The following is a 23948-nucleotide window of genomic DNA, read 5'->3' as shown; positions in this document are numbered from 1 at the left end:
AGCAGCCCTTCACCACAACGCGGGGAGCGGCAACAGCCAGGCCCTGGGACGTGGAGCTGGCCCTACGGGCTGAACTGAGAGCTGCCCGCTGCCGGGCTGAGCGGCAGCTCTGGGAAGGGGCTGCAGCCGGTGGGCAGCAGTCTGACCGCGGCTGCTGGCTTCCTGCGCTCCCTTCCTGGGGGTCCTGAGCCTCAGCCCCCGGGTTTTCCTCTGCCCACTGGCCCAGCAGTCTAATCTGGGGAAGTCCTGGTGGGTTCCCCTTGGGGGCGGGGTCCTCCTGCTGTGGGAGAGGTGTGAGCTGCGGCCCCAGCCCTGCGCCCCTGGGGGGCAGGCAGAGCGCTGGGCCTGGGCCCTCCATGAGCTAGTGTTCCCACTTTGTGCAATGAGGCTGCGGAGGGGTCTTCCTCACAGTGTGCTTGAAAATTAATCTGGGAATCAAATAACAAACGTCCTAACCCCCAAAGTCAGAGAAAGTCACAAGGAAAAGTGGAATTGGTGAATTGCGGACTGGGCACCAACACGTGCACACGGGTGGGCAAATCAGCCCATGGCCGTGCGACCTGTGGGGTCTGGGTGTGGAGGAAGGGGAGACAAGCGACCCCGGGGACTGCTGTCTGGGGAGCGCGTGCCCCGCTTCTCTGCGTGGGAACCTCCCATGATAAGTGAATGCAAAAGGAAGCGGTGTGTGAGAACAGAGCCCCCGGGAGAACCCGGAGCCTCGGAGAGTGTAACCAGACCCCCAAACCTGAGCTCCTTCAGACGGAGGGCCAGAGAGGGCACGAGGCTCCTGCCAAAGAAACGCCTGCACAAAATCACAGGAGCGCTGGCCCGTGGCCGCCGTGCAGGCTGCCGGGGGCCTGTGGGCAGCAGGCAGCCACAGGTTCTGGGACCCGCCTGTGTGGTCTGGACGGCAGAGGAAGTGGGCTCGCCCCACCCACAGCGGCACCAGGAGAGCCCCGAGTCCCTGGGTGGGTGTGGGCCGCCCTCTGCCTAGAGCCAGTCCCCAGCCTTTCTGCCCAACGGGCAGACCTGTTCCTCCCCCGTCCCAGGCCCTAGAGGCCCTGGGGTCAGGGGCTCCACTCTGCAGACCCCAGGGCCCAGCTGGCCAACTGCCAGCATGTGCAGAACTTGATGAAACCACAGAGTCCATGGCTTTGCTTTTAATCACAAACAGGACATTTCTTTATTCCTTCCAGCATTCTGGGTGCCCTAGGGGCCCAGCTCAGCTGGGACGATGCAGTCACTGCTGGCGGAGCGTTCCTCCTGGTAGGCTCGCCCAGGTCCAGCACGGGCCCCCTGCCTGTCAGCTGCACTGGCTGGCCGGCCCTGGGCAGTCCTAGAATGTTAAAACCACCGTCGTGACAGGGTGCTCCGGTCCCAGCTGGACCCCATGGGTGGCAAGGCAAAGGTGCGGCGCTGCCTCGGGGGGCCAGGCAGGGAGGAGCAAGGCGTACTGCCCACCTGTGGTCCGCGGAGAGGCCGCGTGGAGGACAGGCCCTGGAGCCTGAGCGGGCCCAGTGCAGGCGGCCCCTCTGTGGTCCCCACCCACCCAGGGCCCCGTGCGCCGCCCTCATCCGTCCACTCCAGGACTAAGGACCTCCCGCAGCACGTCCACGCTGCTCAGAGACCGCAGTTCCTGCTTCTGTGAACATCCTCCTGGGCCCGAGTCTGTTCATGAAGACCCACCAGGCTGTGCCTACTTGGTGCCGGCAACCTGGTCACAGGGGACCCTACACCTGCCCAAAGGCTCACATTCTGAGAGAGATGCTGGACCCACACGGGTGAACGTCAGGTGTCAGGGGAGGGCAGGCACCATGAGGACGGCCGGGCCCCGGGAAGGGGACGCAGTCTTATAAGAGCAGGGGAGGGCGTCTGAGCAGCGCACCGCCAAGCAGAGAGGCGAATGAAGGGAGGGACAGGCCTTGCAGACGGGAAGAGGACAGGGCTAGGCAGAGGGCCGGTGGTGCCAAGGCCCCGGGGCACAGGGGGCCGGCCGCAAGGCAGCGGTAAAGGTGGGGATGTGGAGCCGGGGAGGAGAGAGTGGGTGAGGGGAGGCCCATGTGCCACGCCTGACCCCTCACGACAGCACCGCAGCCAGGGCAAGCTGGGGAGCCTGGGCACTCACCTGCGGCTCACTGCAGCCGCCGCCGCTTGCGGACGTGCCTCGAGCGCCGTGTCTGCAGCACGTCCGGGTCGTCGGGGCTGTCTGGGCAGGAAGGGGCAGAGCCCTGGCTGGGGTCCGGGGCTCCCTAAAGTCCAGGCAGAGGACGAGAGTGACCCTCCAGCCTAGATGGATGGGCAGCAGGGCAGGGAGGAGCGGGCAGCTCCTCGGGCGTGTCCCCACTGGAGCTTGACGGGAGATGCCGTCTTCCTGGGGCCACACGGGGCTCTGACTTCCTGCTGACCCCTCCTTCACTTGGGGACTCCGATCCCCGCTGAGCAGCCCCCCGAGAGCCAGCCTCCTATACCATGGTTCCCCCAGCTAGGCCAGGGGGCAGGGCCCGAGGGAAGCTGCCCACGCCGCTGGGGACAGCGGGTCTCCTCCCCTCAGTATCCGGAGGCCAGCAGAGCTTGCCCTTTGTTTCAGCCTGAAAGACCCTCCAGACTCCTAAGGCCGTACCCTGGGAAAGGGAAGTGGGCTAGGCCGAGCTGTGGGGGGCGTGGGGGGCCACAGATCCAGCAGCAAGCCTCACTGCTGTGGTCACCCCCACGTGACGGGGATGGGCTGCTCCGGGGGGTTCTCTGGAAGGGTCAACGCCTGCAAGGGACCCGAGGGCCCTCCGTGTTCTGAGGGGACCAGGGACTCCTTCCCGTGTCTGTATCCAGGTTCTTGTCTAGAAACAAAAGCGGCACGGCTTCCGCAGCTGGACACCTGGACAGACCTCCCCAGGGCGCAGGCGGGGCGTGCGTGTGCAGCAGGGGGCTCAGACACTGAGGAGGCTGCCCACTGGGGCAGGCCACCCCCCACCCACCCACCCCATGCTGGCTGTGAGGTTCCCGCTGCCGAGTCCGCGAGCGAAGAGCAGCGTGGTGTGGTCTCTTCCTCCTGAGGTCAGCCGCCATGACTTCCCCCTGCTCCCCCTGCCCCCGCCCCACTCTGGGCGGGCTAGACACCCGCTGGTGAGGGCCCCGTGGGAAAGGGGGTGAGGGCCCACGACAGCCTACCTGGGCGGGGTCCCCAGTGTCCCCGTCACTGTCAGTGAGCTCTGGCTCCTCCGGGTCGAGCTGGTCACTGTCTGTCTCAGGGTCCGGCCCGGTGCTCACCGACAGGGTGGTGGGGACGCCGCGGGGGGACAGGGTGGCCAGGAGCGCGGGCAGGGCGAAGGCGGCCAGGAAGCGCGCCCGCAGCAGCAGGTAGGCCGGGCTGTCGCGGAGCCGCTCGCGCACCCGCCCCAGCGAGGCCTGCAGGGCACCGGCCGGCCCGCCGGGCGCCAGGACTGCGGCCCCATGCTCCAAGTCCTTCTTGCGCAGCAGGAGGCCGGACAGCGCCCGCAGGCTGCACAGCATGGGCGGTTGGTAGGCCAGCCGGCTCCCCGGGGCGGGCGCGGGCACCCCTCGCTGCCCTTGCAGCCACTCCCGCGCAGCGGCCTCGCTCTCCTGGGAAAGGAGGCTCAAGTCCAGGGCTTCGTTCCCCAGCCCCAGCCAGGAGAGCGGGGGCTCCTCCAGGTCCAGAGGCCGGGGCTCCCGGGGCCCTGAGGCAGCCCCTGGGGCCCCGTGCAGAGGTGGTGGGCTGGAGCTAGGGGGCCCGGTCACCGGGTGGTGGGCCAGGGGTGTTTCCTGGGAGGGAGTCGTGGGTGCAGATGTCTCCCCAGCCGCCAGGGCCTCCCCAGGGGAGGCGAGTCCTGCGAGGCCACAGGCCTCGGCCACCTCTGCGGGGCTCTCACTCAAGGGCTCCGTCCTGCAGGGAAGCTCTGGCTCCGAGTCTGTGCTGGCTGCTGGCGGCCCAGGGTGGCTCTGCTCAGGGAACCCGGGACCCCGGCTGGCTGGGGTCTCAGTGGGCGAGGGTGGCAGAGTCACCGACAGCTGTGTGGGGTCAGGAGCCCCTGTCGGCGTTGGCAGGCTCATCACGGCCTGCAGGGGTACAGGGAGCAGCCCCTGTGCCGTGAGGACCCAGGTGACGGGCAGAGAGGTGCTGGCTGCCGCGGGCGTGCCCAGGGCTGGCGTCAGGCTGAGAGACTGGATAGGCAGCTGAACGGGGCTGGGGGCCGCGGGCAGAAAGGGGGGCACTTCAGGCAGGCCCTGCTTCCGGGACGTGGCAGGGACCTGAGACTGTCCAAGAGCACTCAGCGGGCAGCTCGCAGGAACCGGGCCAGGGGCCCTGGAGGCAGCCGGGCCGAGGGCAAAGGCATGCAGAGTCGGGGCTTGCTCATCCTTGGCTGGCGCCCAGGAGCCCGAAGCAGTGAAACTGGTCACCGGAGGGCCTCCAGGCCCGGACAGCATGGCGCTGGACAGCATGGCGCTGGGGACTGGGGCGGCTGGGGGGGCCAGCGGCTGGAAGACCACGGGCGAGGAGACCAGCACGCGGGCCGGGAGGATGGCGGGGCCCTGCGCAGCCCTCCTGGCTCGGGCCTCCCGCAGACGCTTCTCCCGAAGCAGCTCAGACACCGTCTTGGGCTTGGGCCGGGGTCTGCACGGGGCCGGGGCGGGCGCTGGGTGCGTGGACGCTGTGCGGCAGGCCTGCATCCCTTTGCCCACCTCAGGACAGGTGCCCTGCTTCGCGGCCCCTTGGGCCGGCACGCTCTGGGTGAGGCAGCCTAGGGGGAGGACAGAACGCACGCTGAGGCGCGTCCGGCAATGGGCACTGCGTCCCAGGGAAGGGCCCGAGGGGCGGGGGCGGCTGCTGGGGCTGCGTCTGGGCTGAGGGCTGTCAGTCTGCCTGCACATCCCCAGACCCCACCTCGAGGGTGCCCCGAGCCCCCACACTCTGCCCCGTCCAGGGCGGGCCTGGGGGGAAGGCCAGCCCCCAGTGGCCCTGCACCTTCAACACCCTCACAGAGACTGCCGGCACCATCACCCTGCGCTTCGCGGTCACCTCCCAGGACCTGGGACCACTGCCTGATTCTGCTGGTGTGGGGACAGGTGGCCGCCGGCGGGAGAGGCTGTGCCTGATGCCTGGGCCCAGAGGAAGCCCCTGCTCCTGGCTGGCTGGGGAAGGCTGACCGCTCACACCAGCCAGGCACCCCTGAGGTGGGGTTCAGAGACCCCCACAAGAGGCTAGAACTTAAGAGCCTGGGACAGGCCTAGACACAAACCACCCAGACAAAGGGCGGGGCAGGTGGGCGGTACCTGGGGCGCTGTGGGCGCTCGAGGGTTCCTGGAAGAGAAGGCAGAACGGAGTCAGCGCCTCAGGGCAACCCCCACGCCTCCCCACGCCGCCTCTCGCCGCCACACACGGGGCTGCCCAGCCCCTTGTCCCGCGACACCATGCCAAGGCGTCCTTGGGAAAGCGTGAGTCGGTGGGGAGACTCAGGAGGAGAGGCAGGAGGTCCAGTTGCTTAGGTGGGAGGGTATGGGGCTCCAGGCCTGAATGGGGCACCACAGCGCCATGTTTGGTCCTCCGACCAGCATCACTCTTCTGTCATTTCCTCCAGTAGTGACCAAGCTCAGGGACGTGATCCAAGGACCTGGCCACTGGCACCCGGCTGCCACCCCAGGGACCAGTGCCCAGGGCAGCAGGCACCTAACGGCTCCCTGCCCCCCCAGGGGAGGTAGGGCACCAGGGACAGCCAGGGAGCCAGGCAAGCCTAGGTGCCTGCGGAGCTCTGCACCCCCTGGACTTGCCTCAGGGGCCCTCAGGGTCCCAGGCCCACCCTAGAGACCCGCAGACTCTCCTGGCAATGGGCACAGGCTGCTCTCGGGGCTGGCCCAGCCTCCAGGAACCCGGGAACGCCTCACTGCCCCACTGGCTGGGAGGGAAGGGAGGCGGGCGCCTGGGGAGCCGGGCACTCACCCTCAGTCCTCACCTGCAGGGGCGGCGGGTCCCAGGCCCCAGCCTGGAGCAGGGCAGGCGGCCAGGCCTTCCTCTCTCGGACCACCTCCACGCAGCCAGGCGTGTCAATCTGGAACAGCTGAGGGGTGCAGGGGCACGGCTGGCACCGCGTGACGGGAGGCCCCCTGCCGTCCCAAGGCCCCCCCGCCCCCACAAGGCTGTCCGTGGAGGGACTCAGGCCTGCACTGACTACAGTGGCTCTCGCAGAGCTGCCCGACACCTGGGGGCCTGGCCCGGGCCGCAGAGTCCTGGAGACCGTGGCCATGTGGCTCCCGCCCCAGCCTCGACTCAGGTCCTCCAGGCTGCCTGCCGCCCACCTCCCCTGCCCCGGCCCAGCCCCGCGGGATGTCCAGGCCCTCCCACACAAGGACAGTGGCAGGGACACGCTGAGGCTGCCCCCCCCCCCCGTTGTCTCCACTGCCGAGAGTCACAGGCCTGGGAAGGACCTCTTTCAAGGATCCACAGCCTTAGAAAGCCTGGACTTGGAGACATGAATCCACCGCAGACTTCAAAACTCCACCAAAAAGTAAAGGACAAGAGAAAGAAGTTGTGCTCATGCGCTTCTCACCTGAATGAAGAGGGCGAACACTGGGGTGCTGGCCAAGTGGGCGCCCTGCAGCTGTTTCCTGATGCCATCAGCTGAGAGGACACGGGCACATGAACAGGGCCACCCAGAGACACCACGCCAGCGGCCGCGGCACTCGACCACAAAGGGGGTGAGGGCCCCAAGAGCAGGCTGGCAGGCGGTCACGGACAGACGCTCCTGAGCCCCGAGACCCCCGCCCCCTGGAGCGTACGCCCCCTCTGTGGGCGCCTGCGCGCTGGGAACGCCAGGGTGAGCCTCGGGCCCCTTCCTGGACTGGCCACCACGTGCTGAGCAAGACGGGGCGCGGGGAGGAGGCAGAACCAAAGCCCGGCAGGTCCACACCGGGTGCGCGGGCCCCTGGCCCTCCACCCTCCCAGGCAGGGCAGGGCCCTGGCCCCTGCCTCGCCCCCTCCCGGGACCCCGGGCCGTACCTCGACGCGGCCGCACGGCGGGCCTCGGGCGCGCGCATAGCAGGCCGGCCTCTCCCACCCACGGGCTCACGGCCGCCAGCAGCTTGTGCTCCAGGCGCCTCCACTGCAGGGCGTGTCCCTGGCGCTGCTGCACGGTCCCGGCCCACGGTGGCCGCTCGCGGGGCCTGGCCTCGTCCCTGCTGCCGCCGCCAGGGCCGGGCCACGGGGCTGAGCCAGGCCTCTCCTGCTGTGGGGAGGAAGAGGCCTCTGGGGTATGGGCTGGGCTCTGCTCTGGGGCTGCCACGTGCCCACCCGCACCATCCTCTACTCCCACCGGTTGCCAGAGGGCGGGGAGACGCCCAGGCCGGGAGGGGCAGGGTGAGCAGACAGGCGCGTGGCGGGGGTGGGGGTGATCCTGGCGGCCTAGGGCACTGCGGCTGGCACCAGCGGCTGGGCCTGTCCTCAGCACGCGCGGCCCCAGCCCCAGGGGCGCCCTGAACAGCCACCCTGAGAGGCTGGCCACCGTTGGGCGCACACACAGCTCCCTGCCCGGGCCCCGCAGTGCCCTGCACAAGGGCTGTGGGGAAAACACCCTCTGCAGTGAGGCGGCCTCAGAGGAGGGCGGTGGGTCCCTAAGACCATCCAACAGCTCTGCCCTGGGGCGCTGAGGGCCAATAAGCAGGAGGATGCCCTGGCAGGGTCAGGGGTGAGGACTCTGCGCTCTCACAGCTCAAGCCTGGACTCAACTCCTGGCCAGGGAACCAGGATCCCACAGGCTGTGGGGGAAAAAGAAAAAGAAAAAGCAAGCAAGCTGCGGTGGCGGAGGGGCTGGCCTCCAGGGAGTCAGCCGCTGTCCAGGGCAGCTCTTGCGGAAGGGGCCAGGAGTGGGTGCTGTGACGTGCAGTGGGGAGGCCTCTGCCACCACTGGGCGCAGCCCCGGCGACCCCCAGGCAGGGGCATGCCGCCCCATGCACCCACCTCGCCCGGTGGCCCCTCGGAGCTCCAGCGGCGAGCGATGGCCGGGCACAGGCACCTGATGCTCCTTGGGTTGGTGCTCCGCCCCCTGGAGGCCAGCTGCCCTGCGGGGGCTGGGGCCGTGGCCGTGGCCGTGTTGGGGCCCTCGGGAGGGCATGGGCAGCCCCCAGTGCCCGCTCCCCACAGCTCCTCCGGGCTCTGCCGGGTGGGCACCCACAGGTCCATGTCCGGCACGGCGTACGGAGCTGGCAGCGGCTCCGGGCTGCCCGCCGGGTCCTCCTCCGGGGCGTCCTCCGGGGCCTCCTCGGGCTCTGAGTCCTCCCAGCTGCCGTCACTGCTGCTCCCGCTGCTGGGGCTCCAGCGCGCCCTGCGAGGGGCCCGCCGCCGGGCCTGCCGCTGCCGCTGCTGTGGAGGGAGGGCTCCAGTGAGGGGGAACCAGGGGCAGGCTTGGAGCAGGGGCGCCCGCAGGGAGCCAGGGGCGGGGGCTGGACCGCCCCCCCCGCCCCCTCCCCCACGAAGAGGCCAGGTCTCTCTCAGTGCTCGGGCACCTGGAAGCAGAGACACCGAGGCCGGACCAGATGTCGCTCCTTCCTGCCCCCCAGGTGCCGTCCCCTCATCCTGCCTGGGGTGACACTGCCCACCCCCTGGGGGTGGGGACCCCTTCTGGCCGACTTAGTAAAGCCTCACCCTGACCATGATCTTCCATTTGCTCAGGCACTGGGAGCCTGACCGATGGGGTAGTTCAGAGGCTATTTTTGCCCAGTGACCTACAAGAGCAAAACAACGCGGATGTTACTTCCTACAGATGGGCTCTGACAACGCAGACTTGCAGCCTCCACTCCGCAGCGTGCTGGCGGCTCCTCCACAGGCTGCACTGGGCTCCGTCAAACTCCGGCGCTGCTCCCCAGCCCGAGCAGTGACCACAGGCTGGCGTCCGCCTCACGGACGACCAACCCCGCGGGCAGGTTCTAGCACACACACACAACTGTGGCTCAAGAGCCATCCCTGCTTCTGTGAAACGGCCCTAGAATAGCTGTGTGCCCAGGCTTCTAAGGCAGACGCTTCAGATCATCTGGCCTTTTCTTCCACACTGTGCGGGTGGGACGACAAGTCGGGCACTGCTTCTACGGGGCGGTCGGCCCACGTGTGACAGGCCCCTCAAACCTGGCCGTGCAACATCTCAGGGTCCACTTTAAGGAGATGTTATAAACATACCAAGGACAGAGCTACTGAACGCTTAGCCCGTTCCACCTGTGATGGAAAACGAGAAGCAGACGTCCGTCGCCAGAGACCGGGTGAGTAACCCGTGCGCTCCTGCTCAAGAAAGTATGTGTGATTATGGAGGGAAGACGAGGACGCAGGACGCGTAGAGATGGAGAGAAATACTGGTAACAGACAAGGGAGCGACATATCGCGAAGTGAAACACGGCTGCTCAATGAAGCGGAAAGACTCGGCTTAAACAAGCCGGCTTCCAGGAGAGCGCCCCGCACGGGGACGGGCCGGACAGCCGCAGCCCAGAGGCCGCCTCCGGCGATGGGAGACGAGCTGTGCTCCTTCCCTTCCTTCCATGCATCTTCACCCTCAATTCCCTGTGATAAATCTGAGTTAGTTCATAAGACAAACAACCGCCACCACCTGCTGAGCTGACGGACAGAAAAAGATGAGGCGGAATGGGAATCCCCTGGTGGCCCGGCGGTCAGGACTCTGAGCCCAGTGCCGGGGCTCAGTTCCTGGTGGGGGAGTAAAGATTCCACAAGCCACGTGGCAGAGCCAAAACAGACACAGACAAACACGAGCAGAAGGGCCCATGACCGGGGAGGCAGCCTGGGAGGAGAGCAAACCACAGCCTCCAGTTGCAAGCCAGGACCTCAGGGCCGCGAGAAACCCGGACAGCACGCTGTCCGGAACTCACCAAGGGTGCCAAGAGCCCCGAGTGGCAAGACCTCGCGCTCACCTCCGCCCGCTGCCGCTCCACAGTCACCGCCGCGCAGAGAAGACCGGCAGGGCGGGCGCTCGCGGGAGCAGAGGGCTGTGGGAGACAGAGGCTCCACTCTGCACACAGTCTGACGTGAGACCTGAGACGGTGGTCTGGAAGGTGCCTGGGGCAGACATGCAGCTGGCCGTGGACCGCCTCTCGGAGGCGGGAGGCAGCAGGACGCCCCTGGCGTGGAGACGCTGGCAGCAGCCATTGCCGGGGGCCGAGGCTGCCATGGTAACACCAGGGCGGGTGGGTGCCCTTCTGGAACCTTCCCTCTAGCCTCCCAACTCCAGAGACACGGCCCTGCCCTCCAGCGGCTGGCAGGAGCCCCGCAACAACCCACCCGCACCCCGGGTGTGCCGGCAGCCCCGTGGGAAGCCCGCCCTGCCCTCCAGGAGGCCCAGAGCCACTGTGCCAGGTGCAGCCCCGCAGCCCAGTGAGCTGGGACCCAGCCCTGCCTGCCAGCAGCACCTCAGCAGTCAATCCTGCCAGACACCCCACACGGGGGCACCCCCAGAGCACAGCGTTCTGGTGACCAGAGAAGACTGCTGCTGGGCCCAGAGGATGGCTCCTACACACGGTCACTTCGCCAAGACTGGGGGACCTAACTGACCTAATGCTGAGAAATAAATGTAGAGGATTAGGGAAGATGAAGTTGATGGTAACGTGATACAGTACAGAACATTACCACCCCACTTACATCGATAGACAGATCACCTGGACAAAAAAAATCAATAAGGAAACACTGCCTTAAACAACATGTTAGACCAGATGGAATTAATAGACACATATAGGCACTTCCCAAGTGGCCCAGAGGTTAAGAATCCACCTTCCAATGCAGGGAATATGGATTCAATCTTTGGCCTGGGAAGATCCCACATGCTATGGAGCCACTGAACCTGTGTTCTAGAGCCTGGGAGCTGTAACCTCTGAGGTCACGGCTGCAACTACCGAGGCCCGTGCCCCACAGCAAGAGAAGCCACCTCAGTGAGGAGCCTGCACGCCGCAACCAGAGACACCCACATTCGCTGCATCTAGAGACCCCCCAGTTTGCCGCAACTAGAGAAAAGCCCATGCAGCAATGAAGACCCAGCACGGCCTAAATAAATACATAAAATGATTTTAAAAATTAAAAAAAAAAAAATCAATGAAACTAAGTTCTGGTTCTTTGAAAAGATAAACAAAATTGATAAATCTTTAGCCAGACTCATCAAAGAAAATGAAAAGGCCCAAATCAACAAAGTCAGAAATGGAAAGAAGTTACAACCTACACCACAGAAATGTGAAGGCTCGTATAAGACCATCATGGGCTTCCTGGGTGGCTCAGAGGTAAAGAACCCAACTACAACACAGGAGAGGTGGGTTTGACCCCTGGGTCAAGAAGATCCCTTGAAGGTAATGGCAACCCACTCCAGTATTCCTGCCTGGAGAATCCCATGGACAGAGGAGTCTGGTGGGCTACAGTCCATGGGGTCGCAAAGAGGTGGACATGACAGCAACTAAACAATGTAAGATCATTACAAAGCACTGTACTCAAAAAAAAAAAAACAAAACTAGACAATCCAGATGAAATGGATAAATGCCTAGAAAAGTACACTCACCTAAGACTGAGTCAGGAAGAAATAAAATCTATGAACAGACTGATTACCAGGAATAAAACTGAATCAGTAATAATAATAATAAAACTCTATAAACAAACAAAAGTCCAGGACCAGATGGCTGCACAAGTGACTTTTCCAAAACATTTGAAGAGGAGTTAATACACCAATGTCCACAGCAGTATTATTTACAACAATACGCAGAAGCAACCTAAGTGACCACTGATAGATGAATGAACAAAGAAAAACAAGTAAGATATATTCCACATATACACGACAGAATATTCCTCAGCCATGAAAGAAAAAAACCTTCCCGTTTGCAACAACATGGATGGCTCTAGAGGGTGTGACGCCAAGTGAAGTCAGTCAGAGAAAGTGTGACCTCACTTACGCGTGGAATCTAAAAAACAAAGCACACAGAACAGACAGAACGCGGACTCAGATACAGAGCAGACACGGGTGGTTGCCACGGGGAGGGGCTGGCGTGGGACAGCACAGAGGCGGGGTTGAGAGGTACAGATCTCCAGCTACAGAATCAGGTCAGCCACGGCATGTGATACACAAGGTAAGGAATACGAGCAATAACCTTACGCTAACTTTGTATGGGACTGCTGCTGCTGCTGCTAAGTCGCTTCAGTCATGTCCGACTCTCAGAGACCCCACGGACTGCAGCCCACCAGGCTCCTCCGTCCATGGGATTTTCCAGGCAAGAGTACTGGAGTGGGGTGCCATTGCCTTCTCCGTTGAACGGGACAGGCGGTTACTAGACTTAGGATCACTTCATGACAATGCAAATGTTAAAGCCACTATGTGAGAAACTAAAAAATACAAGAACAGAGAAATAAGAACTTACCGACACCGTATTTTTCTATCAATTCAATTAACTTCTCCACTTCTTTAGGATTCCATCGTCCCTTTTTCAAGCTGAAATGTAACCTTCTGAGATATCTGAAGGCGACATAAAAACAAAGGGATGTTTTAGAAGCTGAGACGCCCTCCTGTCGTGGTCCTGGCATCTGAGCGGTTTCTAAGCTGACACCCAGAGCACAGGCACCAGAAGAAAAACACAGGCACACTGGTCTTGTGCAAAACTAGAAACCTTTGTGCTTCAAAGGTCACTTTCGAGAAAGTGAAAAGACAACCCACAGATTAGAAGAGGGGGTCTGCAGATCATGTGTCTGCTGAGACTTGTACCTGGAATATACCAAGCACCCTAACTCAAGTTTAAAAATGGGCAGAGGACAGAAATAGCTATTTCTTCAGAGAAGACACACAAATGGCCAAATAACACACGAGAAAGGCGCTCACACCCTTCAGGAAATGCAAACCAGAATCGCAGTGAGATTCCACTTCACACCACTGGGGTGGCTTGAATCAAAAAGGAAGTGCGTGCGGGCGGAGACATGGAAGACAGAGACCCTCCTGCTCTGCTGGGGGGGATGTATTTAAGACGGTGAAGCCACTTTGGAAAATGGTCACTCCTTGAAAGGTTAAACAGAATCCCCACACAACCTAATGATTTCACTTGTAGGCAGAGCTGAGAAGAACGAGTACGCACATGCACACAGATGTGTGCTTTCGAGGTTCGGTCAGGGTGTAACGCGTGTGAGAACTTCACTCAGTGTCCACACGTCAGAGCCGCACCTTGCTGACCTGCTCACCTGCCGACACTGGGGTCACGCCCTCCTTCCGCTATGCCCAGTGCTGCTGTGAACAGGGGCGGACAAACGTCTGAGTCCCTGGTTTCCACTGTTTTGGGTACAGGGTGGAATCGCTAGACGACATGGTGTGCTAAGTCGCTCAGTCGTGCCTGACTCTGTGCGACCCCATGGACTGTAGCCCATCAGGCGCCTCTGTCCGTGGGATTCTCCAGGCAAGAATACTGGAGTGGGTTGCCAGTTCCTTCTCCAAGATCATACGGTAATTCTCTGTTGACCTTTTTAGGAATCCCTGAACTCTTTTCCACAGTGGCTGCCCCGTTTCAATCCCAAGAGTGTACAAAGGTTCTGATTTCTCCGCATCCCCTCCAACACTTGTTATTTCCTTTTTACAAAACACGAACCATTCTAAAGTGTGTGAAGCGGTATCGTGCTGTAGCTCTGACTTGTATTTCTATAACAACTATGTCACCATTCTTCACGTGCTCAATGGCCATTTATGCATCTGTTTTGGAGAAACGTGCATTCAAGTCCACTATGTGTTCTTTGTTTTCCCCTAAATGTTTTTTCATTTATTTGGCTGTGCAGAGTCTTAGTTGTGGCCTGGAGAATCAAGTTCCCTGACCAGGGAAGGAACCCAGGCCTTCTGCATTGGGAACATAGACTCTTAGCCACTGGGCCACCAGGGAAGTCCCTTTGGTTCATTCCTGAATTTTTTTTTTGGTAAGGAGTAGTGTTTTCTTTGTGGGGTGATCAAAATGTTCTAGAATTATGATAATGGTTACACAGCTCAAGAAATACACCCAAGCCTGCAAAACTATCTACTTTAAATTAATGGTTTATATGTGAATTATAGAATAAAGCTGTTTAAAAAAAGCCCAGGGAAACTGCCACCAGCGGATCCTGAAGGACGTCCAGCGGAGCCCGTGCACACGTCTGGCTTCAAAAGAAGCGACCCTGCTTCCTGAGCGGGTCCATCCACGTCCTCCACGCCCCAAGGCCACACCCTCGTCCCACACCAGCAGGCCACCCTGGGCCAGTCTCTCTGCCTGTCTGGTGGCCCACCCAGAAGCAGCCCCAGCAAGCCTTCCTTTGCCAAGAGCTGTCCCACTCACCGATCTCGGCACTGGGCATCGCTCCTACCTGGCACCTCTTCCCGGATTTTAAACCAATCCTGCTCCCCATACTTGGCAACTGCTTGTAGCAACTTCTGCAGGAAGACAGGAGCGGAGCCAGTCACAACCTGCCCACCCCAGGCCAGCCCGAACTCCAGGCCCCAGTCCTCAGTCCCACAGACGTACCGCGTCCTCCTCTGGGGCCCAGAGCCCCTTCTTCAGGCCGGGGTCCAGGCTCTTGGTCCAGCGGTAGATGAGCTGCATGGAGTCCCGCCCCTCCATGTAGTAGACAACTGCAGACAGAGGGGGCTGGTTGGCGCTGCGCTTCCTGGGTCACCCAGAGAGGAGCCGCGCTGACCACAGAGAACTGACTGCAGGCGGCCTGGACGACATATCACCACCCCCGCCCCACCAACTGGGACCAGGGCCTCGCCGGGCAGGCGCGGGACTCACTCCTCCGGTAGGGGATGTGGCTGCCAATGCGCATGGCCTGCACGAGCCGCGTGAGTATGCGGTCCTCCTCCTCCGTCCACTCCTTGCGCTTCAGCGCCGGGTTGTGCTGCTGGTACTGCTGCAGGCACTGGAAGGCGCTGCGGCGCGTCTGCGGGGCCAGAGCGGGGCAGGGGTTAGCGGGCCACCCCGGGGGACGGCGGAAGGCGCTGCGGCGCGTCTGCGGGCCGAGAGCGGGGCAGGGGGTTACCAGACCGCTCCAGGGGACGGTGGAGAGCACCCTGACAGAAGGCCCAGGGCCACTAAAGAGGGTCCCCGACATCAGCTCATCAAAGCGTGTCCACAAACGTCACAGCACCTCCCTGACATGACAGCACAATCACCACAAGCGCAGATTCCCAGGGGAGGCCCCCGCTCAGCCAGGTCTGTGGCGAAGGCGCCCTGCGCTACAGGCCGGGCCGCGGCCCTGCCGCGGCCTGAGGCGGCCTCTGAAGCCCCCATCAGAGGCGGCTGAGGGGTGCACGTGTTGGGGTGGGGTGCTGGAGAGTCCCTGGGGTGGCGCCTTTGTCCAGGGACGCCCTCTCAGGGAGAGCTCTGAGGTGAAGGCCCCCCAGCTTCCAGCTGCACTCCAGCCGAGCACGGAGCACCGCGGGCCCACTGTAAACATTTTTGTGCATATCCGCCCCTCACTCATCTGTGGAAAAGGGGTTTTCCACGAGCCCCCTGGTGACGTGAAGTGTCTTCTCTCCCAGAGCAAGCTCTCTGGTTACAGAGCACGAAGGCGGGCGATGCCTCTGAGACATCGAAAGTACGATCTGTAAAGTAAAGAGTTCCTAAGCTGGACTTCACTGGAGTTAAAAGGACGATGGCAAGAGAAATAGAAGACAATTCACAGACTGGGAGAAGATACCTGCAAAAGACACACCCGATATGGACGGTTACCTGAATCACATGAAGAACACTTACAACTCCACGTCAGAGCGTGAACAACTCGACCACAAACTGGGCCGAGACCTTAACAGACACGTCACCAAAGGCAACATATGGAAGGCAAACAGGCGCGTGGGGGAAGTGCCCTCTCACAAGTTGTCCAGGAAAACGCGGATTAACCCGAGATCCTACAAGAGCGGCCAAGATGCAGAGCCCTAACGCAGCAGCCAGGGGTGGGAGCACAGAACGGCGGCCACTTTGGAGACAGCCTGCTGGCGCCTCACAAAGTAAACACGCCTGCACCATGTGGTCCAGCAGTCGTGCTCCTAGGCGTTTGTCCAAAGGGATGACAACATTCCTCCACCAAAAACCTGCACGTGGGTGTTAAGGGCAGTTTCACCCATAATTGACAAGTCCTGTAAGCGCATCCAGGATGCCCTTCGGTAGGTGAATGGAAAACTCTCGCCCATCTAGGCAATGGATTATCAATCGGTGTGAACGAGAAGAGAACCATCAAGCCATGAAAACACATGGAGGAACCTTAAATGCACATTGATGAGAACCACGACAAGTCAGTGTAGATCTATCCCTAGTAAAAAAGACAAAAAAAAAGCTACACCTGGTGAGTGATGCTCGTAACAGGCGAGGCTGTGCATGTGTGGAGGCAGAGGGCGTGTGAGAAAGCCCTGTGCCTTCCTCTCAGGCTTTGTTGTGAACCTAAAACAGCTTTAAAAAAAAAGCCAGCCTTGGGAATTCCTCGGCAGTCCAATGGTTAAGATGCCGCGCTTCCACTGGAGGGAGCATGGGTTTGATCCCTAGTCAGGGAACTAAGATCCCACAAGCCTCGCGGCGCAGCCAAGACAAAACAAAAAAACAGTTTTAAAAATAACTGGGCTTCCCTGGTGGCTCAGTAAAGAATCCGCCCGTCAATGCAGGAGACACAGGTTCGATCCCTGATCTGGGGAGATCCCACATGCCTCACAGCAATGAAGCCTGTGTGCTACAACCACTGAAGCCCATGCACCCCAGAGCCCGTCTCTGCAGCAAGAGAAGCCACCGCAACGCGCAGCCCGCATGCTGCACCTCGAGAAAGTGCACACGCGGTGAGGAAGACCCGACGCAGCCAAAGTCAAATGAACAAATACAAGAGAAATGCTGCGGGAGCACCGACACAGGGAGCACCTCCCTGGGGGTCCCGTCGTCAGGACTCGGCGGGTAAAGTGACTTTTTAAAGCACCATTCACCAAGTGAGTAAACGCATGCGCGCTGGGCCGCACAGTATCTAGATGCAGTTGCAAGACCATCAGAGACAAAGGACAGAAGGACTTGTTTTGCGCTGTTACGCCAGGTTCCAGCCTAGTCGCATGAACACAACTGCTTCGGAGCAGAATTCGTGGATTTAACAAACTCTACCTAACAGACTTTCCTGGACCCCTGAACTCGGGAGAGACACGGGCCCCTGGACTCAGGAGAGACACGGGCCCCTGGACTCGGGACAGACACGGGCCCCTGGACTCGGGACAGACACGGGCCCCTGGACTCGGGAGAGACACGGGCCCCTGGACTCGGGACAGACACGGGCCCCTGGACTCAGGACAGAGGACGCACTTTCGTTTTTAAACGGCTTTGCTAAGTTTAGCTGAGTTTGCTGCAACCATACACTTGGTCACAAAAGTAAGAAATTAAAAAGAGATTTTAGGGACTTCCTTGGCAGTCCAGTGGTTAAGACTCCACACTTCCACACTGGTGCAGGTCTGACCCCCGGCTGGGGAGATAAGATCCTGTGTGCCACGTGAAGTGGCCAAAAAAATAAAACGAGAATAAATTTAAAAACTGCCATAAAATTCAAACTGAAGAATAAAAGGGTTTCTAAGAAACCTCACTGTTTAAAAATGATACAGCATACTTCTACGTAACTTAAGATCCAAAAAGACAATGAAAGCTATAGTCACTCCAAAACCGATAAAAAGAAGATGTTTTGTACCACGCTGTTCTCAGAAAACTGGGCCTTAAACACCATCTTCATTAAAGAGAGTTGAGAGTGAGAACTCAGTCCCTGCCTTAGGAGACGAGAAGGAACAAAACCAAAGGAACTGGATAGAGTCTTCCCAGACCACCAGAGCACACTCCGGAGCAGGAGGTGAGGCTCGGGAAGGGGACAGAGCGGGCGGAACACCGAGGCTGCTCTGGGGCATCCGCAGGAGGGGGTGTGGTCCGAGCAGCCTCTGACCTCCTCCAGCCGCCCTCCCGAGTGGCCAGAGCAGACCCGCTGGCGGCTCCAAGGGCGGGCCCTGGCCGCGGCGTGACCCTCACCCCCAGCTCCTCGGCGATCCTCTGCCAGTCCAGGTGGCCGTGCTTGGCTGCGACGGCCTTCAGCTGGGCCACCTCCTGCTCGCTCCACTCCTGCTTGTTGATGCTCGGGTGCTCATAGTTCTGCCAGAACTTGCGAATCTCCTGCGTGCTGCGGCCTCCCTCGAACTGTAGAGAGACAGACAGACAGACAGACCTGTCCACGTGGCCGGGCCGCGGAGAGTGGGGTCTGTGTCCAGGCTGCCGGGAAATGCCAGTGGGGAGGCCCCAAAGCAATCCACACTGCTGGACGTGCGCGTGACCAGAGGGAGTCCCAGCAGGCCTAGCTGCTCACGGAGATCGTGACCTCAATGACCAGTGCTGGCCCCGCCCTGGGAGCTGGGACTCACGTTGACGTTGGAGATCTTGTCCCAGTCATGGCCGTCCAGCCTGTCACCTAGCAGGGCCTCCTCCGGGAGCTGACTGCAGAGAGGGTGGGGGCACGGGGTCACGCTGGCCCTCAGCTCCCCGTGGACCGCGCCCGCCCCGGCAGGATCACTCACTTGATGTCCTGCACCTCCTTCTCCGCCTCCCTGGCCTGCTTCTCCAGGACCTGCCTCTCCAGCTCGCTCGCGGCCCTGCTCTGCTTCTGTTGCAAGTACTCCAGCCTGTGAGGCAGGAGAAGCGCCTGTGGGACTGACGGCGATGCTGCGTCCCGCGGCCGGCTGGCTGGGCCATTTCACGGATCTGGGCAGGAGCCTACAGAGCTGGTCAGCTGCCAGCACGCCGCCTGGCACAGCCCTGGGGAGCACAGGCTCCAAAGGCTGACCCCCACCGCAAACAAACCCCGAGAGGAAGCAGCAGCCCTGCGTGAGGTGTCGTGACGGGCACGCGGGCGGCACACACGGCAGTGCTGACACCGGAGACACTACTTGCACCCAGCACGTCGTCCGATCCCTGGACGTGCTGACCCTCAGAGACAACCGCCTCCAGGACGAGCCGAGCAGGACCCGAGGCGTGACCCCACTGCCCCCACAAGAAGCCCGGACCTACGCAAGCCAGGAGGTGGCCCTGGGGACCCCTGGCCTGACCCCAGGTGCTGCGGCGTGGTCGGGAGACCCCACCCTGTCAGCACACGTGGAACACCCATCTTGCCAACAGTCCTCTTTCTAAGCCAGGCCACAGAGACCGCCCAGGCCGACGACTCACAGGGAGGACAGGCCGGCCCTCACACGTCCCACCTGAGGGAGAGGCCAGGAGCAGTGCTGCTCCCGCTGCAAGGGAGGGATGCTGGCAGGGCAGCGGGCGCGGCCACCAGGGCCTCTAGCCATGGAGCTGCCAGCTTGCCTGGCCTTGCCCCAGGGCAGGGAGCCTCCGGACTCACTTGAGCAACTTGGGCTGGAGCAGCCGCTGCAGGCGGTCACTCACCACCGACTTCCTGAGCAGGACCTTTTCCCAGGTCTTCCCTGCGGAGAAACGAGGACGCAGAAAGGGGTAACTCAGGGTCACACCCCGTTAGCAACACCCCCCAGCCCACCCCATCCAGCCCGTGGCAAGGAAGTGAACAAACTGGAGGAGGCCACCCGGGACTCGCCCCCAGCACACAGCCCAGAGCAGGGGCGAGGCGGGAGAGCATGGAGCGAGCCCGGGGGAGGCCTGGTCTGTCCCTCACAACACGACCCATGACCCCACTTGGTGCGGAAGGGCAGGCCCTCAGGTGACCAGGCCAGCGGTCGGGGCAGACTCCTGGGGAGGGGGGGACAGGCAGGTGCCGGCTGGGCTGGGGCTCATACACTTGGTCACCAGGAGCTCCTCGAAAGCCTTGATGCCCTGGGCAGCCTTCTCCCGCGTGTCCTCGTTGGCAGGAGGACCCTGTCGGAGAACATCAGGTCACGTTGCGGGCAGAGCCAGCTGTGCCCCCCGCCGGGTCTCGGGACCCTATCCCCCAGCATGTGCGGACGCCCGGGCCTAGGGCACGGCCTGGGGGCTGGCTCCAGACACCACCTGCTGGCACAGGGCTGGCGGGGCTGCCCTTGTGCCGACAAGTCGGTGCCGCCTGTCCGTGGGGTGAGGCCACCCGCTACCTCCCAGGGACGCAGCCCTGACGTTCCCTCCTGGAGACGGCAGGGTTTCAGTTCAGCGAGGCTGGGGAACACTCTCCTAAGAATTCGAGAAAGTTCCGACGCCCACAGCAGGGTGTGGGGACGCGAGCAGAGTGCGGGCCACTCACCACTCCCGTGACCCTGTCCCTGAAGTAGGGCTTCATGAAGTGTCCGAGGTACAGGTTCGGGGGCGGGCTCCTGCCATCCTTCACCTTGGGGCCCTTGACACCTGCGAGGTCGCCCATGATTTCCTCCTGCAGCAGACACAGGGGGCCACCAGTGGGTCAGCCAACTGGAGGAGGGGACCCAGGGCCCTGGTCCCCGAGGCTGGGTGGTGGCGCCTCCTGGGCCAGGCCCGCCTGACCTGCTGCTCCCGGTTCTGGGCCAGCAGCAGGCTGACTTCTGCCAGCTTCTCCCGGACCACCTCCTGGTAGACCATGTTCAGCTGCAGGCAGGTCTCCGGGTCTTCAGGGAGCGCCTTCTCCTTGGGGTCGTCCTCGTCATTGCTGGCCTCACCCCACCTCTCTTCCTCCTGAAAACAAGCAGAAAACTGCAGGTGAGGGACACTCGCGCACCCGCAGGGCCCCAGGTGAGCTGCGTTCTGGCCGCTGGGTGAGTGTGACGCCACCCTGACCATGGACCACATAGTGCCCGGACACGTCACCTAGTTTACAACGATCTCATTTAGATGGGAGGTGGGAGAGAGGTTCAAGAGGGGGGAACACGTGTACACGTATGGCTGATTCATGCTGATATGTGGCAGAAACCAACACTATATTGTAACACAATTACCCTTCAATCAAAAACGAATAAGTTTAAACAAAGAAAAAAAATGATGATTAAAAAAAAACCTAATTTACAGGCCATCTCTAAGAATACCCCTCAGGTGAGAAACTGAGGAAATGACCAATTTTCACTGTTGATAGTAAAAACTCCCATAAAACTTGGACTCACTGTACACCAGGTTTGCTGGCAGACGTGGTGAGTAAGAACATGGGCCCCGCAGTGCTGGCGAGACTGAAACCAGAGCTGACCCAAACGTCCACCCCAAGGTGGCGAGTCTAAAGGCTACGGAACTACAGTAAAGCCCTATCAGGGGGCCCCTCGGCTATTACAGACAGAAAGCAGTTCCATGTTTATTGACTCAGTGGAAAAACAAAAACCAGTTTTACAAAAGTTTCCCAAACTAACAGAAAAACACAAGATAAACAAACGACAGGCACTCATCGGCAGACCCGACTGCTTCCTCTGCCTCCAGCTGCTGTTCTAGGGTCTGCCGCGTATGCACCGACCAGGCTGTCACTGCCCCTGAGGCTCGGAGAGGTGACTACGGGGCAGGACCAGGCAGCCCACTCAGCCTGCCCGAGTCATGTCCAGCTGAGGTCGGTCTGGCAGGAGCTAAGAGAAGGCGACAGGCGTGAATGCCCAGCTGTGATGATGGTACCTCCAGGGACATGTGTACTTCTGATGACACCCCTTTTCTCTTGACTGACAACACCCATGGTACTTTAATAACGCAGAAGAGCCAAGATGAGTTCAAAGCACGCCCCCTCCCCAGACCCAGGGTGGTGTAGCCGCTTCAGCAGGCACGGCCACCTCAGGCCACAGGTTACCGAGAGCAGTGGGCCAGCGACGTCTGAGTCCGAGTCCTCGTCGGGCAGCGAATCTGCAGGAATGCAAGCACACGGTGTCAGTGCCCAGCGCTGGACACCGCAGCTGGGGACAGATCCCACAGCTGCTGAGACCAACCAGCCAGGGCAGCCTCAGACTGGGGGGTGCTGAAGTGAGGTGGTCCACAGGGGACAAAAGGCCTGGGTGGGACACGTGCTGTGTGGACCTCCCATCCCTGCCGCCTATGCCCGGGGGCGGGGCGGGTGCTGAGCATGGCCCTCTGTGTGCAGTGGGCACTGGGCCAAGGGCAGGATCAGCCAGAAAGACGAGATGTCAGCATAACATGGCGTTTCCCCAGGCATGGAGGGAACAGGAACCGCAGGGACAACCAGGGCAGACGTCACGTGAGACAGCTCTGTCCTGGGGGTACTGGAGCTGGCCAGACAGGGAGAAGGGACAGGCACAGAGGCCCAGTACCAGGTGAGAAAAGGCCCATGTAGCTGCCTGAGCGGGGGGGAGGGGGGGAGGCTGGGGCCCTGGAGGGCTCGGTCTCTGCAGGCAGGCCTCAGGCCAGAGCTGATGGGAGGGACACTTGGGGCCGGGAAGCACATGGGGCGAGCAGAAGGGGAGCCCTGGCAGCAGGGGCCTCAGACAGAAGGCAGCCTCCCAAGCACCAGGAAGAGATCCAAGGGGTCTCAGCTATGGCTGGCTGTTCAAGCCGGGGGGCGGCCGACAAGCTGAGGCCAGGAGCCTTCTGACCCCTGAGAAGGAGAGCAGGGCCCCCCTCCCAGGACAGCCTGTGGCACCAAGGGGCAGGGGCTGATGCGGGAGCGTGGTGATGCTGCCCAGAGGGCTGAAGACCCAGCGGCGTGACGCACTGCGGCTGACCGTGGTCCAAGGGCAGACACGGCCGCTCTGACTGAGAAGCGTGGACGCTGACCTGCATCCGAATCCGAGTCGAGACTGGACTCCGAGACGTCCATGCTGAGGCTCGAGCAGCAGGGGTCCAGGATCCTCTCCAGCTGCTGGATCTCCCTGGATATCCTTTCTCTCTCAGCATCCACGTCCATGACGCCGCCGCCTGCAACACATCCTGAGATGTCAGAAGCCCAGAGCACGCGGGAACCCCGACTGCCCCTCGGATGCTCAGCCCTGCGGGGGACGGCGGAAGCCTGACCAAAGCAGGCACCGGGCTCCGAGAGGCCCAGGTGTGACGACGGTATCTCTGGGGAGCCTTGGACCTATGTGGCACCCCCACGGCCCTGTGAACTTCTGCTCTTTGCCTTGTCAGCCACGCTGAGGCTGCAACCAGTACCAGGAGGTGGGGGTGGGGGGTAATGATGGAAAACACCACCAACCAGCTGCCTGCTCTGTCTTCCCACCAGGGAACCACGAGTGAGTTGCTTACCCAGTGCATCAAAAGGAGAGCGCGGTGGCAAAGTCACTAGAAGACAAGGATGAGGCCCATGACCCCGAGGTGCAGCCGCTCGCCCTCCAGCACAGAGCTGGTCACAGAGGGCATCGGGCACCAGACAAAATACACACCCACCAGCTGGCAGGGTTCAAAGCCTCGGGAGGAAGCCCCCTCCGAGAGGGCAGGGCCTGCTGAAGCCCCAGCATCTAGCACAGCACCTGGCTTTCGGGACTGAGCCCGAACAAGCCTCTGAGAAAGGAACAGGGACCTCTTTTCCTTTGGGAACAACAGTCTGGGACGTCTAACAAGGGAGTGGGAGAATAAACTGGCGGCAGCGGAAACGTCAGGGAAACACAAGCACAGACTCTGGGGCCAAAACACGCAGAAGCCCCTTCCCACCCGTGGCCAACTCCCCCCAACTCTCGCCCCCCGGTGCAGGCGATCGGAGGCCTCCACTGCGACAAACAGGGCCGCCACCGGGAGCGCCCCCAGCTCGCGGGCGGCGGGAACGAGGCTTCCAGGACGGGCGGCGGGGCCCGGCCGCTCGGCCCGCGCGCCCGCCACGGGACCCCTGCGATGATAAGCCCCTGCGCGGACCCCGCTCCCCAGCCGGCCAGCATCCCGTCTCTCGCCGCTCCTCCCCCGCCACCCCCGGGCCCTCCGGGCCCTCCCCAGTCGCTCCTCCTCCAGGCCCTCCCCCGCCCGCTCCTCACCTGGACTCGCAGCCGGCCCCTCAGCCTCCACGCACACGCTTCCGGAAGCCGCACGATTACGTCGCCGCGGGCCGGAAGTCCCGCCTCCACGGCCGCGGCGGAAACGCAAGGCACGTCGGGACAGGGCTC

The 23948-nt window shown here is 61.9% G+C and overlaps 1 protein-coding gene across 7 annotated transcripts; it reads right to left on the bottom strand.

Moving 5' to 3' along the window:
• Nucleotides 1–1145: 1145 nt before the first annotated feature.
• Nucleotides 1146–23874, bottom strand: SNAPC4 (small nuclear RNA activating complex polypeptide 4). Of its 7 annotated transcripts, none has more exons than XR_006343291.1 (23): nucleotides 23101–23797; nucleotides 22633–22773; nucleotides 21695–21747; nucleotides 20446–20613; nucleotides 20210–20335; nucleotides 19773–19851; nucleotides 19364–19445; nucleotides 18543–18647; nucleotides 18390–18462; nucleotides 18004–18168; nucleotides 14764–14980; nucleotides 14497–14603; nucleotides 14311–14405; nucleotides 12391–12485; nucleotides 8648–8727; nucleotides 7964–8365; nucleotides 7007–7232; nucleotides 6558–6628; nucleotides 5964–6068; nucleotides 5287–5314; nucleotides 3166–4754; nucleotides 2126–2834; nucleotides 1146–1336 (listed from the first exon to the last, which is right to left on the bottom strand). XR_006343291.1 is itself a non-coding variant. In XM_043916381.1 (23 exons), the coding sequence occupies exons 2-22, from the start codon at nucleotides 22760–22762 to the stop codon at nucleotides 2133–2135; spliced, it is 4113 nt and encodes a 1370-aa protein (XP_043772316.1). In that variant the 5' UTR covers nucleotides 22763–22773; nucleotides 23101–23796; the 3' UTR covers nucleotides 1146–1336; nucleotides 2126–2132. The 7 variants fall into 7 exon arrangements, 6 of the variants coding, with proteins under 6 accessions (XP_043772316.1, XP_043772312.1, XP_043772313.1 ...); XM_043916381.1 differs by having other exon boundaries at nucleotides 2126–2249; nucleotides 23101–23796; XM_043916377.1 differs by lacking the exon at nucleotides 1146–1336 and adding an exon at nucleotides 23820–23856 and having other exon boundaries at nucleotides 1749–2834; nucleotides 23101–23136.
• Between the last annotated feature and the right edge of the window lie 74 nt (nucleotides 23875–23948).

The sequence above is a fragment of the Cervus elaphus genome, chromosome 11 (assembly GCF_910594005.1).
Source record: "Cervus elaphus chromosome 11, mCerEla1.1, whole genome shotgun sequence".
NCBI classification, from domain to species: Eukaryota; Metazoa; Chordata; class Mammalia; order Artiodactyla; family Cervidae; genus Cervus; species Cervus elaphus.
The sequence above is the reverse complement of the archived record's forward strand: the minus strand, read 5'-3'. Positions and strand labels throughout refer to the sequence as shown.